The 19,107-nt window shown below is 57.7% G+C and overlaps 1 protein-coding gene across 1 annotated transcript; it reads right to left on the bottom strand.

Moving 5' to 3' along the window:
- Positions 1 to 1,641: 1,641 nt before the first annotated feature.
- capn1 (calpain 1) lies at positions 1,642 to 18,925 on the bottom strand. The gene is made up of 22 exons (XM_088909058.1): positions 18,770 to 18,925; positions 13,192 to 13,967; positions 12,507 to 12,576; positions 11,673 to 11,791; positions 9,884 to 10,017; positions 9,123 to 9,291; positions 8,508 to 8,591; positions 7,942 to 8,027; positions 7,486 to 7,560; positions 7,225 to 7,385; positions 6,632 to 6,795; positions 6,295 to 6,306; positions 5,893 to 6,104; positions 5,515 to 5,554; positions 5,167 to 5,232; positions 5,009 to 5,066; positions 4,748 to 4,812; positions 4,210 to 4,278; positions 4,036 to 4,114; positions 3,058 to 3,174; positions 2,853 to 2,911; positions 1,642 to 2,774 (listed from the first exon to the last, which is right to left on the bottom strand). Exons 2-22 carry the CDS (start codon positions 13,450 to 13,452, stop codon positions 2,748 to 2,750), a joined length of 2,127 nt encoding a protein of 708 aa, XP_088765184.1. The 5' UTR covers positions 13,453 to 13,967; positions 18,770 to 18,925; the 3' UTR covers positions 1,642 to 2,747.
- Between the last annotated feature and the right edge of the window lie 182 nt (positions 18,926 to 19,107).

The following is a 19,107-nucleotide window of genomic DNA, read 5'->3' as shown; positions in this document are numbered from 1 at the left end:
CTGAGAGCCAGCCTGGTAATGATTGTCTGTGGGCCAGTAGGGCAAAGGACTGGGACAGAGACAGGGAGGGGGACAGGGAGGGAGGGAGAGGGAGTGAGACAGGGAGCAAGGACTGGGACAGAGAGAGGGAGGGAGACAGGGAGGGAGAGAGAGGGAGAGAGAGACAGGGAGCAAGGACTGGGACAGAGACCGGGAGAGAGAGGGAAAGAGACAGGGAGAAAGGGAGAAGAACAGAAGGAGAGGAAGACAGAGGCAGTAGGGGTAGTTCAGGGCCGCGACATCACGCCTGTGGCCGGGAGATTGAACGGTGTTTCATGCTGCTGACAGTACCGTCACACTGACGCCTGTCAGACCCGTCTCCAGATTGCGCTAACGAGCTGGGCAACCGGCACTGCAATAATTAACACAGCTCCTCCAAACTCTTACTGCGCTGGCCACTGTCCTGATATCTGTAAACGTGCAGGGAATCTGTTGGAATGTGATTACACTGATCCAGACATCTGTAGACAGGTCAGAGAGAGAGAGAGAGCCAGACAGGTCAGAGTCAGACAGCCAGACAGGACAGAGAGAGAGAGAGACAGGACAGAGAGAGAGAGAGACAGGTCAGAGAGAGAGAGAGAGCCAGACAGGTCAGAGTCAGACAGCCAGACAGGACAGAGAGAGAGAGCCAGACAGGTCAGAGAGAGAGAGAGACAGGTCAGAGAGAGAGAGAGAGAGCCAGACAGGTCAGAGAGAGAAAGACAGGTCAGAGAGAGAGAGAGAGAGAGAGAGACAGACAGGTCAGAGAGAGAGAGACAGGTCAGAGAGAGAGAATGAGAGAGCCAGACAGGTCAGAGTCAGACAGCCAGACAGGTCAGGGAGAGAGAGCCAGACAGGTCAGAGTCAGACAGCCAGACAGGTCAGAGAGAGAGAGACAGGTCAGAGAGAGAGAGAGAGAGAGAGTCAGACAGGTCAGAGTCAGACAGCCAGACAGGACAGAGAGAGAGAGCCAGACAGGTCAGAGAGAGAGAGACAGGTCAGAGAGAGAGAGAGAGAGCCAGACAGGTCAGAGTCAGACAGCCAGACAGGTCAGGGAGAGAGAGCCAGACAGGTCAGAGTCAGACAGCCAGACAGGTCAGAGAGAGAGAGACAGGTCAGAGAGAGAGAGAGAGAGAGAGAGAGAGAGCCAGACAGGTCAGAGAGAGAGAGACAGGTCAGAGAGAGAGAATGAGAGAGCCAGACAGGTCAGAGTCAGACAGCCAGACAGGTCAGGGAGAGAGAGCCAGACAGGTCAGAGTCAGACAGCCAGACAGGTCAGAGAGAGAGAGACAGGTCAGAGAGAGAGAGAGAGAGAGAGAGAGAGAGAGAGAGAGAGAGTCAGACAGGTCAGAGTCAGACAGCCAGACAGGACAGAGAGAGAGAGCCAGACAGGTCAGAGAGAGAGAGACAGGTCAGAGAGAGAGAGAGAGAGCCAGACAGGTCAGAGTCAGATAGCCAGACAGGACAGAGAGAGAGAGCCAGACAGCCAGACAGGCCAGGGAGAGAGAGCCATACAGGTCAGAGAGACAGATTCAGACAGCCAGACAGGTCAGGGAGAGAGACTGTCAGGGTCTAGATTATGACATTTAATTTGGCTGAATAAAATGCCGAAAAACATTATGAAGTTTAAAACAAATTTATTTTCTCCATTAAAAATAAAAAAAGGCAGAAGACTAGATCAACAACAAAAACACAGGAGTTAACCCCACAGAAGATCCCTACTTTATAAAATAACGTTGCAGAAAGGCATTCTCTTTGGCATTCCGAACTCTGGATACAGTGCAGCTGTAGCGCTGGTCAAGGGAAGCTGTGGCCCTCTTTCTCAGTGTGTGTGTGTGTGGGTGCGTGTGTGCGTGTGTGTGTTTATCACTCAGGCCTGCCTGTCCGAACCAGCTCTCGCCCTGACTGGCTGACTCACTCACACGTCTCATCTCAGGAGACGCAGGCATCACGGAACGCTCTGGAGGACAATTAAGGCCCAATTAAGCACATCGATTAAGGCAATTAGGGGCTCCGGTGACAGATCAGGTGGAAACAATCACAGAAGATGCTGGGGTTAACCCCTGGACTTCTGTGTCGTTCAGAAACAGGAATCGGGGAGCATGGCAGGCCCAGCGCGGTGAAGACAGTGCAGGAAGTACAGACACAGTGCTCGGTCGATTTGTAAACTAGCTGCTAGAAATACAAGGCCGACCTTGTGTGACATCAGAAAGTCATTGCATAGCACCCTGACCCACTCCGTGTTTTATATTGCTATCAATCGAGCCCTCCGTGCTCGGAGAGAGGATCCGCACCCTGATCCGCTCCAGGTTTCAGAACGCTGTCAGGCCCCTACTATTGCACAGCAGCCTGTGTGATCCACTCCAGGTGCTGCCCGCAGCAGAGACCTTGTCCACAAGCTGCTACCGGCTGGTTCAGCCGAGAACTCAGCACAACCTGGAGTGGATCAGACCCGTGCGTGTCAGGAGTTGAGCTAATAAGGGAACCAGTCGGATTTAGGACCTAATTACCCAAGAGCCTGGCCCGGACTTGTGATTGAGGCTTGGCTGGAGACAGGAAGTAGCGGCAGAGATGTACGATCCAAGTGGGCGTGGAGGAGAGAGAGGATACAAAAAGTGCGTTGGAGTCCCACCACCCAAAAAAAAAAGGCACGTTCCGAGAAAGGTCAGAGGTGAAGAGGTCGGGTCGCGGGGTCGGGGGTCAGGGGTCGAGCAGCGGTGGGCCTCGGTCTAGGCGAACATGGTGAAGCTGATCCACTGCAGAGAGAGAGAGACACCGCGTGAGACGGGGCAACGGGGAGGAGGGTCAGGACGGGGGCAGGGGGCATACCGTACCTGGACGAAGTTCAGCGAGATGACCCCATCGGCGTCCGTGTCCAGGGTCTTGAAGGTTTCTGTGCACGGACAAGAGGCAGAGACAGCCAATCAGCACGCAGCTCGCTCCCAGATCCAAGGAAACTTTCAGAGCGCTCCGAGCACCACCCTGCTGCCTCGCCACAGGTGGGCGCCGTGTCTCCCCCCCAACCCCACCAGGACTCACTGAACATGGTCTCCAGTCGGATCAGGCAGCTGACGAAGTTGTCAAAGTCCACAGCCAGGTCGGGCTCCGTATAGCGCAGGATAATGAGCTGGAAGAGGCGGTTGTTCAGCTTGAACCCTGGGAGACAGAGAGAGAGGGAGAGTCAGGAACAGAGAGAGAGAAGAAATGAGGGAACTGAGAGAGAGGCAGGAACAGAGAGAGAGAGGTATGTGACCTCCTGTCCCAGCCTGAGGAACAGACAGTGAGCCTGTCTCTCAATAATAATAATAATATTAATATTATTATTATTGAGAGACAGTGAGCCCGTCTCTCAATAATAATAATACAGTGTGTGAGCTCCTGTCCCAGCCTGAGGAACAGACAGTGAGCCTGTCTCTCGATAATAATAATACAGTGTGTGAGCTCCTGTCCCAGCCTGAGGAACAGACAGTAAGCCTGTCTCTCAATAATAATAATACAGTGTGTGATCTCCTGAACCAGCCTGAGGAACAGACAGTGAGCCTGTCTCTCAATAATAATAATACAGTGTGTGATCTCCTGTCCCAGCCTGAGGAACAGACAGTAAGCCTGTCTCTCAATAATAATAATACAGTGTGTGATCTCCTGTCCCAGCCTGAGGAACAGACAGTGAGCCTGTCTCTCAATAATAATAATACAGTGTGTGATCTCCTGTCCCAGCCTGAGGAACAGACAGTAAGCCTGTCTCTCAATAATGCTCAATATGTTTACAGTATGATATGTCTTTGTTGTAAATGTCTGTAATATGTCTGTAGATTTTATTTTACTTTTATTTTATGTTTTGTTCCATGTTAATTTTATTATTTTTATTTGCTTTGGCAACACTGATTGTACCCATCGGTCATGCTGGTAAAGCACCTTGAATTGAACTGAATTGAATTGAGAGGGAGAGAGGGAACTGAGAGAGAGAGAGTCAGGAACAGAGAGAACAAGGGAATACGGTAGAGAAGGAGTCTGTACCTGTAGCCTCTAGTGCCAAGCGCATCTCGTAGGAGTTCATGGTGCCGGACTTGTCCAGGTCAAACTTCCTGAAGATGGTCTGAGAGAGAGAGAGGCAGGGCAGGGGTCAGCGATAGACAATGATGGACTGCGACCCCACGACCTGGCCACGTTTCCTGTCCAGTCTTCACTCACCAGGTAGTGCTTGATCTTCTCCCACAGCACATGGAACTCTGTCAGGCCCAGCTTTCCATTTCCATCTTTCTGAGCACAGCTGAGTCAAGGACAGCGACAGAGAGACACAGAGACAGGGATAGAGACACACAGAGAGAGAGAGAGACAGGGACAGCGATAGAGAGACACAGAGACAGGGACAGCGACAGAGAGAGAGAGACAGGGACAGAGAGACACAGAGAGAGAGAGAGAGATGGGACACAAAGACCCAGGGATAATGGGGACAGAGAGGGAGATTGAGGGGTGACAGGTGGACACAGGTAGATTCCCGGCTCTGTACATTTGACCTCCTTCGATGTCCAGGGCAGAGAGACGGGTCAGGAGCAGACAGCCGCACACTCACGGAGACGCACACTCACGGAGACGCACACACACGGAGACCGGCGGCAGGTTCCGCAGCAGGAGCAGTGGAGCAGAGGAGCAGAGACCCACGAAGCTGGGCTCGTCAGCGATCAGCCTCACAGAGCAGCGCGGGCCAGCACCGGGGGACGAAGGATACATCCATGAGGTTGATCATACTGCGGCATGCCTCCTTCCCAAACCCGTCCGTCTTCAGGTCCTTGTCTGGGAGGGAGAGAGAGCCGGAGAGCGAGGGATCAGCGAGGAGGGAGACACAAAAAAGCACAGCACCAGGCACAAACTGGAGCAGGCCCAAACACTCATCCGGCTCATCTCCGTGGTCGGTCAGGATGGAGCCACGTCTCTAGCCCCTCCATCCCCCCCCCTCCCTCCCACCTCCATTCCCGCTCTCCGGACTCACGCTTCGCGATGATCCTGTTCAGGATCGTCTGCAGCTCCGTCACACTGATCTCCATATCCTGGGAACACAGACGCACAAGTGAGCAAGCGAGGAACTCGGCTCGCCCCCCCGACTCTCCACCCCCACCCCACCCCCCGTGTGCGTGTGCGTGTGCTCACCGCTCCGGCCAGCTGCCTGAACAGACTCTTGAACCCCTCGTCGATCTGGCTCTCCTTCAGGGCGACCTGTGAACACGCAGACACACGCATGTGCAGGTCAGTGCAAACCCCCCTCTGTCTGACCACAGCTGGTCACTAGTTAGTGTTGATCAGGCAGTTGATGGGCATGACTTTGGGGCCGTCAGTGGGCGTGTCTTTTGGTGGGGGGCAGTGTCAGTGGGCGTGTCTTTTGGGGGCCGTCAGTGGGCGTGTCTTTTTGGGGGGTGTCAGTGCGTGTGTCTTGGGGGGGGGGCAGTGGGCGTGTTTTTTGAGGGGGCGTCAGTGGGCGTGTCCAGGTGTCTGTCTTACCTCTGCAGGCAGGTCAGCTGAGATCTCATCATCCAGCTCCCTGTGGAGAGAGTCATGGTTACTCCTGCTGCACTCCCCCCTCAACTGTCCCCTCTGACCCCTGACCCCAGGGCTGCAGTGGACAGTCCCCTCTCTCCCTTGACCCCAGGGCTGCAGTGGACAGTCCCCTCTCTCCCCTGACCCCAGGGCTGCAGTAGACAGTCCCCTCTGACCCCTGACCCCAGGGCTGCAGTGGACAGTCCCCTCAGTCCCCTGACCCCAGGGCTGCAGTGGACAGTCCCCTCAGTCCCCTGACCCCAGGGCTGCAGTGGACAGTCCCCTCAGTCCCCTGACCCCAGGGCTGCAGTGGACAGTCCCCTCAGTCCCTCCCTCACTCACTCGTGGTCGGCAGGCTTCTCAGAGAAGACTCTGAGCACGAAGTCGGCCTCCTTGTTGGGCTCGAAGGTGGACGGGACGATGATGTACTCGCCGGCCGGCAGGCAGAACCGCGAGCTGACCTCCCGCAGGTTGATGAAGAGCTCGGACCGGGCCCGCGACCCGTGGGTGAGGAAGAAGTCCCTCTTCAGGTGCACTCCTGACTGACCCTTGTACTGGGATAGACAGAGAGAGAGGACATGGGAGGTGACCACCCACGGTACTGTGCCGCGCCGTACGCCAGAGTGGACACTGCTGCTGGACGGTCGCTCTCCGCCGCACACGGCGGGCGCGTTACTGACCAACGGGGCAGCGGAGAGACAGACAGCTCTCTCGGAGAGTGTCGCTCGGCGATGATGGACATACCTCATCAGGCACCTGCGAGAGAGAGAGAGACAGACGAGAGAAGGGTGTCAGTATTAAAACCTACCGCCGGCTCCCCAGCTGGACAACTTCCTAGCCAGTCTCCCTCTCTGACCATCAGAGGCTACGTTCCACTCCTCCGCCTGGCCCCGCCCATGCCATCTGCAGCCAATCTGCAGCTGGGCCCCTCCCTCTACCACCCCCCTGTCTTAACCCCACCCCCTTCACACCATATAAGGCTCGGGCAATGTGACCCCTCCCACCTTGGCTGAGGGCACTCCCCATCGCCATGCACACGTCGGTGCCTGCCCCGCCCCCGAGCCCCGCCCCCGCCGCTCACGTCGTAGATGGCGAATCCGATGGTCTCCATGTCCGCTCCCTCCTTGCGCTGCCGGCGGCGATCCTTCTGCATCAGCGCCACCAGGAAGCTGCACCCCGACTCGTCTGAGTCGGTGTCGGGGTGCTTCAGGGCCACCTTGAACTGGGGGTTGATCCAGAAGGTTGCTGAGGAGGAGAGGGGGACACGGGGGTTAATGTTGGGGTAAATTCGCCCCCACTTTCCCTGTGGCCCTCCTCTCTCTCTCCTGTCTGTGCCTCCTCTCCCTTCAGTCTCTCTCCTGTCTCCAGTCTGTGTTGTCTCTCTCTCTGTCTTTTCCTTCTCTCTCCAGTCTGTCCCTCCTCTCTCCTGTGTGCGTCTCCTCTCCCTGCAGTCTCTCTCCCCTCTCCAGTCTGTGCCTCCCCTCCCCACAGTCTCCCTCCTCTCTCCAGTCTGTGCCTCCCCTCCCCACATTCTCCCTCCCCTCTCCAGTCTGTGCCTCCCCTCCCTGCAGTCCCTCTCCTCTCTCCAGTCTCTCTTCCCTCTCCAGTCTGTGCCTCCCCTCCCTGCAGTCTCTCCCTCCCCTCTCCAGCCTGTGCCTCCTCTCCCCGCTGTACCTGGGAAGTTCCTGCAGCCCCCCGCGGTGCTGCCCCTCCTCCAGCTGCTCCCATACAGCGTGGTGTTCCACTTCCGCACGCGGGAGCACTGCAGCGTGTCCGGCGTCAGGTTGCAGATCTCCAGCCGGCTGAACTCCCGCAGGAAGTCTGAGAACGACATCCTGCGGAGAGGAGGAGGAGGAGGAGGGGGGGGTGAGTGACCAGCAGACAGACAGACAGACTCTAGCGGGCAGGCGGAGCCCGACGGGCCGGCGGACTGACCAGAACTCCCCGTCCTCGCTCCGGTTCTGCAGACGGCTCCTGACGGACGGGTCCACGCCTTTCCACTCCGCGGCGCTGCGGGAGGAGAGCGCTCGTTAACCCCAGCAGGCACGGCCCCGCCCCCTTCGACCGACACGCCCCGCCCAGCCTCCGCTGTGACCCCGCCCCCTTCGTCCGACACGCCCCGCCCAGCCTCCGCTGCGGCCCCGCCCCCCGTCCCCACTCCTCTCGTTCTCTCCTCCCTCCGTCCGCCCGTCCGCTATCAGAGAAAACCCACAAGGGCCCAGGGACAGCACGCAAACTCCCCACAGAAGGCTCTGACCCAAGCGCTGCAAGGCTGCACGGCCCCCCCACCCCCCCACTGCTGCCTCAGTCACCCCCCTCTTCCCCATTCTCCCTTCTTCCCCCTCTCCCAATCTCCCCCCTCTTCCACTCCCCCCTCCTCCCCTCCCTCACTTGTCACTCCAGGCTCCGGTCCACTCCACCTCTCCCCAGGGGTTCCGGATCCGGACCAGCTTGGTGGGCAGGCCCCTGCACGCCACCTGCGGGACGGTACCGGACAGGAGAGTGGGAGAGCAGATGAGTGAGGGGGTTCCCATTCCAGAGAGAGGACACCCCAGAGGACAGGACACCGGCCCAGAGCAGCCCCCAGACCAGGCCTAGAGACCCCAGTCTCCTTGCTGTCGGACAGGAGCCCCCGATCCCGGTAATCAAGCCTGGGAGGACTTCAGAATGAGCAGTGGGACACAAACCAGAGGGCACGAGCTACTGGACACCGAGGGTGGTGGGAGAATGGAACAAGTGGCCCAGCCCTGCTGTTGAAGCCGATACCTTGGTTTCTCTCAAGAATCAGCTGCACATGAAACCGGGATCCATCGGCCCCTGGCTCTCGTTTACAACCTGACTTGGCTCAGTGTGCTGCTGGTTATGGAGACAGTGAGGCACAGGAGGAAAGAGAGAGGGAGAAAGAGGAAGGGGTGTGGCTTACACAGGAAGTGTAAGCTGATTGGCCGAGCCCTCACCTCCTCCACGCCCGTCACGGAGTAGGCGTGGCCCTTCACCAGCTTCTTAAAGGTCACGGCCTCCATGTCCAGGTTGCTGGTGATCTGGCGACAGGGAAAACACGGCGGCACGGTTACGGTCTCCCGGCAACGCAGGGCGAACGTTCCCGCGACAACGACCCTACAAATAGCTTAGGCGATTACTCCCGCGGACCGGTAACCGTGTAATTACAGACAGGCGCATTTAAAAACCAAGAGCAGGAGGCGTCTCTTTACACTAAGGGGAGGTGGGAGGGGGGGATCAAGCCCTGTTGTTGTTAGCCGATGCCCCGGCTCCTCCCAAGAAACAATGATCGATCTGAAGAAATTGACGATCGATCAGCTACTCATTACCCACAAGGGCGCACACAGACAAGAGGCCTCTCTCAGGAAAGGAGGGTAAAAGTGTTTTTCACTTCAATATCCTCTGTCCCGTCTCTCCAGAGAGACATCCGCGAGCCGGGTCCGGAGCCCCGCGTGGCGCCGACTCTTACCAGGGAAACCTGCCGACGCAGCTGCAGGCAGAGGGGTCCCCCTGCACCCCCGCACCCCCGCACCCCCCGAGCAGCTGTCACTGCAGCCTCTGCCCCCACTCACGTCGATGGAGCAGCCCAGCAGGGAGCCCCGCTCCACGGCCTTGGAGATGATGGTGAAGAGGTTGGAGGGCGGCTTCCTCAGCTCGTACATCTCCGTCACGCCGCCCGTGAAGTCCTCGAACCCCTCTGAGGTGCTGCCCCCGGACAGGGCCTCGTAGCAGCCGTTCACCCTGGGGGGGGGGGCAGGTCAGGCCAGTGTGCAGCTACTCCCCCTGCCCCCTCCCTAACCCTATAACTGCCCTCCCTGATCTCCTGCTGCCGCCCCTCCCTGTATAACTGCCCTTTCCCTAACCCTATAACTGCCCCTCCCCGATCTCCTGCTGCCACCCCTCCCTGTATAACTGCCCTCCCCGATCTCCTGCTGCTGCCCCTCCCTGTATAACTGCCCCTCTGATCTCCTGCTGCTGCCCCTCCCTGTATAACTGCCCCTCTGATCTCCTGCTGCCACCCCTCCCTGTATAACTGCCCTTTCCCTAACCCTATAACTGCCCCTCCCCGATCTCCTGCTGCCACCCCTCCCTGTATAACTGCCCCCCCGATCTCCTGCTGCCACCCCTCCCTGTATAACTGCCCCCCCGATCTCCTGCTGCCACCCCTCCCTGTATAACTGCCCCCCCCGATCTCCTGCTGCTGCCCCTCCCTCTATAACTGCCCCTCTGATCTCCTTCTGCTGCCCCTCCCTGTATGACTGCCCCTTCCCTAACCCTATACCTGCCCCTCTCCCTCCTCCTCCCTGTACCCCTGCCCCTGCTCCCTGCTCACTTGGCGTAGGCCTTCTCCAGCAGGGCGCTCCAGAACTCGTTCCCCTCGGCTGAGTGCACGAACAGCAGTTTCCCGTCTCGTGCCGGCAGCCGGTCATCGACCACCACGTCCACCCACTCGCCGAACTGCCAGAACTACGGCAAGAGCACACGGACAAACACCGCGCGTTACAGGACTACAAGGCCCCCTGCCCCCCAGGACTACAAACATGGCCGCTCTCCCGCCTGCAGCCCAGAAACCAATACGATTGGACAGCAAACACGTGCGCTCCCCCCTGCACAGCGCATGCTGAAGGACTTTGCGAAGAGATTTCTACAGAAGGCAGGAGCGCAGCATCCTGGATTCCACCGAAATGCTCCAATCTCCTGAGAAAACCAAATACAGACACTGCTCTTCATGATCAACAAGAGGAAGAGGAGGAACAGGGAGCAGCACAGGGTATTTAGGATTCTGTACACAAAGAGTAGAAGAGGAGGTGTGTGCCTGGAAAAGTTCAGTGACAAACTGCAGGATAACAATAGCAGTTTCCTTACAGTACCTCCCTAAGAGTAGTTACAGGCTCCTTCCCTTCAGGGACATGGGGATTGGTGTGCTTTATAATCCCACTTCTCACACGCAAGACAGTGGAGTCTGGGCTCGTCCCCTGGGTGCAGTTACAGCATGTGGCCACCAGAGGTCAGGCCATGCAAAGCACACAGGGACAGCTGGCCATCCTCACGTCTCAGAGAGAGAGAGATGGACAGATCTGTCTGCATTGCAGGCCCGTATCTTCCTGTGCGGAGCGGCGCTGAAAGCTGGGAGCTGTGCCCACTGTGGGGCTGCGGCAGCCAGCAAACAGCCCGCGTGAAACAACACACCGGCACCACCCAGCCCTGGAGCGGTTCTGCGGATATGACAGCCAGCCGGGCCGCGGCACAGAGCTGGTGACCTGTGAGGCTCGTGCTCCAGGCCAGGCATGTCTAACGCATGTCTGATCTGTCACGAGACACCGCAGGCCTGGTTTTCAGCTGCTCGGGGTTATGATTAGCGGTTGGCTGAAGGGCTGGGCTCGCACGGGGCCGAGAGCGACTCATGTCTCATCACCCCCCCCCCCGCGACAGGCGAGCCCACAGGAGGGATTCCAGCTGACAGGGCAGTGAAGAAACAAGCAGGAGACTGTGAACTAACCACTGTCCTCCCGGTCCAACAGGACCGGACCTGAACCACTGGACCAATCGTCCTCCTGGTCTAACAAGACCGGACCAGCTGTCCTGCCGGTCCAACAGGACCAGACCTGAACCACCAGACCTGCTGTCCTCCTGATCTAACAAGACCGGACCAGCTGTCCTGCCGGTCCAACAGGACCAGACCTGAACCACCAGACCTGCTGTCCTCCTGATCTAACAAGACCGGACCTGAATCACCGGACCAGCTGTCCTGCTGGTCTAACAAGACCGGACCTGAACCACCGGACCAGCTGTCCTGCTGGTCTAACGGAACCGGACCCGAACCACCGGACCAGAACCACTGGCCCAGCCGGGTGTGAAAATCAGTACCTCTGTGGTATTAATAAGGGAAGGGGCGGCGGAGGGTGAAGAGGATCATGGGACAGCGGGGTGTCTGTGATGTGCGACGGTCCTCTATAAATACCGCGTGTAAATATAGTCCTGCTCGGGTAGCTGGGAAGTCACAGAGCGGACAGGCGCAACAGCTGGGGCAGATACGACGCCCCTGGGGCACTGGGAGAGAGGGGAGGGGTAGGTGCAGCGCTGGCAGCTGGGGCAGCAGGAGGAGGGTCGCAGTTTTGTACCTGGAAGTGAAAGATGCCGGCGTACTGGCTGTGGAAGCTCTGCCCGTGGGGCACCACCCGATGGAGCACTGTATCGTTCAGAGTCAGAGAAGCGATCGCCGCCAGCAGCCAGCAGTCGCCTAGGAGGCAGGAGGTCACAGGGTCAGGAGGGGGTCAGGGGTCGGCCTCGCACGTGCAGCTGTACAGAGGGGGCAGCCGTGACGGGAGGCTGGGGAGAGGGCGAGACCCCGAGAGAGGCAAGGAAAGAGGACACATAGCCCCCAAAAATGGCCAGGGCAAGCCAGTGAGAGTGCGTGCATGAACCTGGCGTACTGGCACATCAACCCCAGTCCCCAGTGTCAACAGGGCACACACAGCGCACTATGACCCAGAGACACACACCCCAGCACAACGCAGCCCCAGGGACACCCCAGAGACACACACCCCAGCACAACACAGCCCCAGGGACACCCCAGAGACACACACCCCAGCACAACACAGCCCCAGGGACACCCCAGAGACACACACCCCAGCACAACGCAGCCCCAGGGACACCCCAGAGACACACACCCCAGCACAACACAGCCCCAGGGACACCCCAGAGACACACACCCCAGCACAACACAGCCCCAGGGACACCCCAGAGACACACACCCCAGAGACACACACCCCAGCACAACACAGCCCCAGGGACACCCCAGGATGAGAGAGGGAGAGCAGTGAGAGAAAGGAGAGAGAGGAGGGCTGAGAGGGGTAAGGAGAGAGATGAAGGCACGTCTGCGTGTCAGAGAGATAGAAAGAGCGAGAGAGAGAGATGGCGATGACGGAAAAGTCCCACTGCCCACTGCAGCTCACCCAGAGCTCCCTGACAGATGTCGGTACGCGTGGCTCCGTCCACAATGAACTGCGGGTTCGAGCAGATCTCCTACAGAGAGAGGAGGAAGGACGATTAACTGGACTCTGCAGTCCACTGCCCTCAGAGGACAGATACACTCCTACTGGACACACTGTACAAACACGCTGGGGTACAGACGCGCTGTGCAGACACGCTTTACAGACACACTGGGGTACAGACAATGTACAGACACGCTGTACAGACACACTGGGGTACAGACGCACTGTACAGACACGCTGGGGTAGACTTTTACTGAACACGCTGGGGTACAGACTCTTACTGGACACACTGGGGTACAGACATGCTGGGGTACAGACACGCTGGGGTACAGACTCTTACTGGACACGCTGGGGTACAGACTCGCTGGGGTACAGACTCGCTGGGGTACAGACTCTTACTGGACACACTGGGGTACAGACATGCTGGGGTACAGACACGCTGGGGTACAGACTCTTACTGGACACGCTGGGGTACAGACTCGCTGGGGTACAGACACGCTGGGGTACAGACTCTTACTGGACACGCTGGGGTACAGACATGCTGGGGTACAGACTCTTACTGGACACACTGGGGTACAGACACCCCTGGGGTACAGACTCGCTGGATGAAGTGGAGAAACACTCTGTCCAGCTGTCAGAGTCTCACCCCGGGCCTCAGCCACTGGACGCCCTGCGTCTTGCCGGACCGGGGCCCCAGCTCCTTGAAGCCCAGCGAGGACGGCTCGGCGGGGAACGCGTCATCTTTGAACAGGGTCCGGTTCTGCAGGCAGTGGTTCCGGAGCGTCTCGTAGTCCTGGCCCAGGTACTTGACAGCCTGGTGGTGCTGACCCAGACCCTCCTCCCGGTCCCACTGGCTTCGCAGGCACGCGGCCATGCCCGAGGCAAACACCTGCTCCACCACCGCCATGTCCGCCCACTAGCGCACCGGGGACCAATCAGACAGCAGGCAAGGCCGGAATGAACCAATCAGACAGCAGGCAGGGACAGAGGGAGCCAATCGCAGACAACCTCTTGTGCCAACTGTAGAACCCAAAGGGCCAAAATGGAGCCAATCAGATCGCAGACAGAGCTGGGGAGAGCCAATCACAAAGCAGGGCGGGGAAAGGTCAAAGCCAATCACGAGGAACCAGGCAGAAGAGGGAGCCAATAGCAGATCAGTAAGAGTCTCAGTCAGACGGCAGACGACTGCAACAGAACACGGCGATGGCCGGAGGGAGAAATTACAGCGTGACGCAGGACCAGTAGAGACCAGCCCAACACCGGCAGAGGCACAGCAAGGAGACAGTAGCAACCAATCAGAGCCCGACAGCGGAGCAGCAGTGGCCAATCACAGAACAGCACTGGGACAGCGCGGCCCAATCAGAAGGGAGGAGGAGGAGGAGGAGGAGGAGGGTGCAGATGCGGCCAGAACAGCATCCCCTGCTGGAAAGAGAAGAGAAACACACCCACGAGGGTTCAGAGTGCCAGTTACAGGTTACAGGTTACCATGGGCAACACCGCCGATGAGGACCAGGTCAAACAGCGGCGTGCGACAAAATAAAGCATGTGTTACACCGCGAGGGACCTGGAATGCCACCTGACCCCCGTCCCCTGCAAACGACAAAACCCCCTCACATTGCGCCGTTTCACGATCACCTGCAATAGGGGAACTACAGCCCAGCTTTCGAACCGCACATTGGCGGCACCTAGTGGCGACCCCTTGTCATTACACCCCTGCCGTATTACACACGCACAGGACGCTACAGGCGCAGCTCTACAGACCAGTACGGTCTATACAGCGGGACGGCCTTTACCGACAGGCCGAGAGGACTGAACCTCTTTGGTCTTCCTAACACAGCAGTACTGACCCCCTAGCATTGTCCCAGACAGGAAATTCGCTTTGCAGGCAGGTAAAGACACAAGTCACACAACATGAACCCCTTAAGAAACCAGGGGCTTGCATGCTTGCATGCATGGTGAGACAGAACAAAAGAAATCTAGAAATAACGTGGAATAAAATAATTTTCCCACTAGTGGCTATGTGCAAACACGCAGGCCACGAAGGTGTTGTGTCACCCGTGTGGATTCTTGCAGGAGTGGCGTGTAATGAGCACGTCTGGCTGATGCCTCCTATGTAATGTTATGTTTATTGTTCATGTAATGTTTATGTGGTGCTGTGTGTGTGTTGTGTGTGTGTGTGTGTGTGTGTGTGAGAGAGAAACGGTGCCTCTTGGGGGCAGAGCGAGTTTCTGAGAAATGCACCTGAGACGACAGCTCCATCGTGTCCCATCAGAGGGGCTCTGTCGTCGGGCAGCAGGGATCTGTCCTGCGACACTTCTGACTGTTTCTAAAGCTGCAGCTGAAACAGCCTTTTCCTGGCTCCTGGCTCCTGGCTCCTGTCCGCTTGGCTTACAGTTTTGTCTGGTATGTTCTTGTTTTATTTTATTGATTTTTATTTATTGTATTTTTATCACTATGTACAGCATTCTTGGATTTGGAAAGGTGCTTTATAAATAGAAACTATGACGATTAATAAACTATTATTATTATTATTATTATTATTATTATTATTATAATACAGTAAGTGTTCAAAATCCTCAGGGGCATCAACAGAGCCAGCCCAGCGAGCATCAAAATCAAGCGTGAAGCACCACCCAGAGGGCTCAAGGAGAAGCACTGCAAACCAACAACAGGAGGCTCTTCTTTACACAGAGGGTGGTGGGAGTGGGGAACAGGCTGCCCAGCCCTGTTGTCACAGGTTATACTCTGGTTTCTCTCAGGAAATGGCTGCAGGAGATTCTGGGATCAATCAGCTACTCTAGGCCAGTCTGCTCTTGTCTGGGACCTGTCCTGTGTCCCTGTGTTCCTGTGTCCCGTACCGGTGACGAGAGATGACGCGCTGGAACCCTGCAGCGCCGCAGTTTCTGACGCTAGAAAAACTTCAGCAGCCGACAGAGGGCAGCTGGGATATATTAGTGCTCCTGCTGCACATGGCCTAAAAAAAAACAAATCTCTCTGCCCCTGGGGGTAGGTCTGAACCCAGCCACACCCAGGCACACTCTCCTGTAGCTGACACACACACTGACACGCTCTCCTGTAGCTGACACACACACACAGACACGCTCTCCTGTAGCTGACACACACACTCTCCTGTAGCTGACACACACACTGACATGCTCTCCTGTAGCCGACACACACACGCTCTCCTGTAGCTGACACACACACTGACACGCTCTCCTGTAGCTGACACACACACAGACACACTCTCCTGTAGCTGACACACACACTGACACACTCTCCTGTAGCTGACACACACACTGACACTCTCCTGTAGCTGACACAGACACACTCTCCTGTAGCTGACACAGACACTGACACGCTCTCCTGTAGCTGACACACACACGCTCTCCTGTAGCTGACACACACTATGACACGCTCTCCTGTAGCTGACACACACACACTCTCCTGTAGCTGACACACACACACTGACATGCTCTCCTGTAGCTGACACAGACACACACACACACTCCCCTGTAACTGACACACAGGCACACTGACACGCACACCCAGAGGCACTCCCCTGTGATCTCTCCCTCAGAACGCATGCTCTGACACACTCAAACAAACTCACTGCCCTGTGAATTCCTCTCTCCCCTGCTCACACAGCGGCCACACATTGCTGTGCAACAGAATTTCTCACAGTGCAAACAGCTTCACGCCCCGAAACCGGTACAAATCTACATACTAACTGCACTCTCACTCTGCACCAACTCTCCTGATCTCACTGTCCTGTGCTTTTACCCTGATCTCACTGGGCTCTACTGCACTGTACTGTGCTTTTACCCTGATCTCACTGGGCTCTACTGCGCTGTACTGTGCTTTTACCCTGATCTCACGGGCTCTATTGCACTGTCCTGTGCTTTTACCCTGATCTCACTGGGCTCTACTGTGCTGTACTGTGCTTTTACCCTGATCTCACTGGGCTCTATTGCACTGTCCTGTGCTTTTACCCTGATCTCACTGGGCTCTACTGCGCTGTACTGTGCTTTTACCCTGATCTCACTGCGCTGTACTGTGCTTTTACCCTGATCTCACTGGGCTCTACTGCGCTGTACTGTGCTTTTACCCTGATCTCACTGGGCTCTAGTGCACTGGACTGTGCTTTTACCCTGATCTCACTGGGCTCTACTGCGCTGTACTGTGCTTTTACCCCGATCTCACTGGGCTCTACTGTGCTGTACTGTGCTTTTACCCTGATCTCACTGGGCTCTACTGTGCTGTACTGTGCTTTTACCCTGACCTCACTGGGCTCTACTGTACTGTACTGTGCCTTTACCCTGATCTCACTGGGCTCTACTGCGCTGTACTGTGCTTTTACCCCGACCTCACTGGGCTCTACTGCGCTGAGGGGAGCCCCTCCCACCCGGGTCCCAGGCAGCACAGCCTCGTGGCGGGACAGCCGGAGCTGGAGACCCCGGGGTCAGACCCTCGTGCCCGCTGCCGGGCTGGAACGGGCCTGAGGAACAGGTTTGGGCGGCTCTGTCTCCAGTCCCCTCAGGCTGATCCCGAAGTCCCGTGCCCTCCCCAGCTGGGTGGGGCGCCGCGCCGGGACAGGCCCGTGCTTGTGGATCCTTGGGGAAAGCCTGGGTTTGGGAAACTCCCATCGAGAGAGGCGGGGGAGATGGGGGAGGAAACTCCTGCTACTCCTGCTACGACCCTCCAGCTCCCTGCCCTCACCCACCCAGGACCGGCTACACTCCCGCCCCACCCTGGGAGAACATGCAAACTCCACCCAGACAGTCCCCCCCAGGCAAAACACAAACCCGGGACCCTGGAGCAGAGAGGCAGAGGCCACAGCAATCGAGCTGACTCCACTCCACCCCAGGGCCCGCAGCGCGCTGGAAACAGCACAATTCCTGGATCGGGTTGCAGCGCCGATGCGGGGCTGAGCGCTGAGCAGGCTGTAATTAACACACCCTGGGGGAGAGGAGGAGGAGGAGGAGGATGCACCAGTGCTCAGAGAGGAAGGGCCAGCAGGAGTCCGTTCAGTGAATATTCTGCTCGCTGCCCCAGAGCTCCAGCTGTTGGCTCGGTGATGCTCTGGGACAGGCAGTGTGGGCGAGCTGTTTCTAACACACTGGTGTGCAGCCCTGTGTGGGGTCTCTCTCTCTCCAAATCCCAGTCTGCTCCTGCAACAGCACCTGAGACAACAGTAACACACTGACACACACACTGTCTCTCTCCGACTGTCCCAGACTCCAGCAGACCTGAGACAACAGTCACACGCTGACACACACACTGTCTCTCTCCGACTGTCCCAGACTCCAGCAGACCTGAGACAACTCTCACACACTGACACACTGACACACACAGTCTCTCTCTGAGTGTCCCAGACTCCAGCAGACCTGAGACAACTCTCACACACTGACACACTGACACACACAGTCTCTCTCTGAGTGTCCCAGACTCCAGCAGACCTGAGACAGCAGTCACACACGCTGATGCACAGACACACTGTCAGGCCGCTGTCTGAAACACCCTTCCCACTGGGATACTGCAGTATCCCGCACGGAGAAACAGTGAACTCCCGGCCCCCCCACACACCCCCCTCCCCTCTCACACCCACACTCCCCTCGTGCTTAGAACTCGCCAGCGTCTCTGCTCGTTTCAAAATGCCCCCCCCAGGAGCGCGAGAAATACCCCATGACAGGGTATCCAGCGATCGGCTCCGGCGCTCAACGACAAACCGCTCCTGCAGAGGAAGAGGAAGAGAGAGCGAGCTCCGCAGCTTCGCGGCTGTGCGCGTTAACAACGACTCGCTGCGCCACAGTGCGTTTGCACGACACGCCACGACTCGGGCACGCTTCCAGAGTCGAGCCCCCGACCCGCGCGGCACCCCCAAGCTGCCACGGTCACGCCACGCGAACTGATGGTTGTGACGAGTCGGCGCTCAGCGGGGCTCGACGCGGAAGCTGCGGTCTTTCCTCTATCTGCCCTCTTGTGAAGCTGCCGCCCTGCCGAGACACCCACGCCGACCCCCCTTCTCCCTCCCTGTTTTGGCTCAGAGGAGCTCGATCGGATTACCCCAAGTTCCCTGCGCGGTGGCCCCAAGAAGTTTCTGAGCCGAACCCCCCGGGATCAAACCCAACAACAGCGGCAGCAGCAGCAGCGCTGTCAGACCCCGTGACTAAAGATGCGCGATTTCCAAAACTTTATTTTTTTTGCAGCAGAAAAAGCTGGTTTACCTTCCCCGAGTTCTCTGTCGGCCGTGTTCTCGGTCTGTGTGTGCGACTCTGAGCTCTCCGGGCGAGTCTGAGTTCCTATTTCACAGCCTCGCCTCCGCCTCTCGGTCGCATGTGTTGCTAAATCTTTTTAAACACACACCCAGCCCAGGCGGGCGCCGAGCGCGCTCCCGAGCCCCCGAGCCCCCGAGCCGAGCGCGCTCCCGAGCTGCCGAGCACGGACACTTCCGCAAGACCCGGAGCCGGAGCTCGGAGCGGAGCCGATACAAACGCACCGGGACGCTCCGGATCCCGGATCTCGATCTGTGCTCTCTACTATAATAACAACAACAACAATAATA

This window comes from Atractosteus spatula, assembly GCF_055471065.1.
Source record: "Atractosteus spatula isolate fAtrSpa1 chromosome 24 unlocalized genomic scaffold, fAtrSpa1.hap1 SUPER_24_unloc_1, whole genome shotgun sequence".
Lineage (NCBI taxonomy): Eukaryota > Metazoa > Chordata > Actinopteri > Semionotiformes > Lepisosteidae > Atractosteus > Atractosteus spatula.
The sequence above is the reverse complement of the archived record's forward strand: the minus strand, read 5'-3'. Positions and strand labels throughout refer to the sequence as shown.

Bases quoted from the DNA above. Each gene is read 5' to 3' on its own strand.
- capn1 (XM_088909058.1), bottom strand. From the start codon at position 13,452: ATGGCGGTGGTGGAGCAGGTGTTTGCCTCGGGCATGGCCGCGTGCCTG. The intron at 9,292-9,883 runs GTGAGCAGGGAG...CCCCCCCCCCAG, and splicing joins CTGGAGAAGGCCTACGCCAA to GGTGAACGGCTGCTACGAGG. The intron at 3,175-4,035 runs GTACAGACTCCT...TCTGTCTCCCAG, and splicing joins CTTGGCACTAGAGGCTACAG to GGTTCAAGCTGAACAACCGC.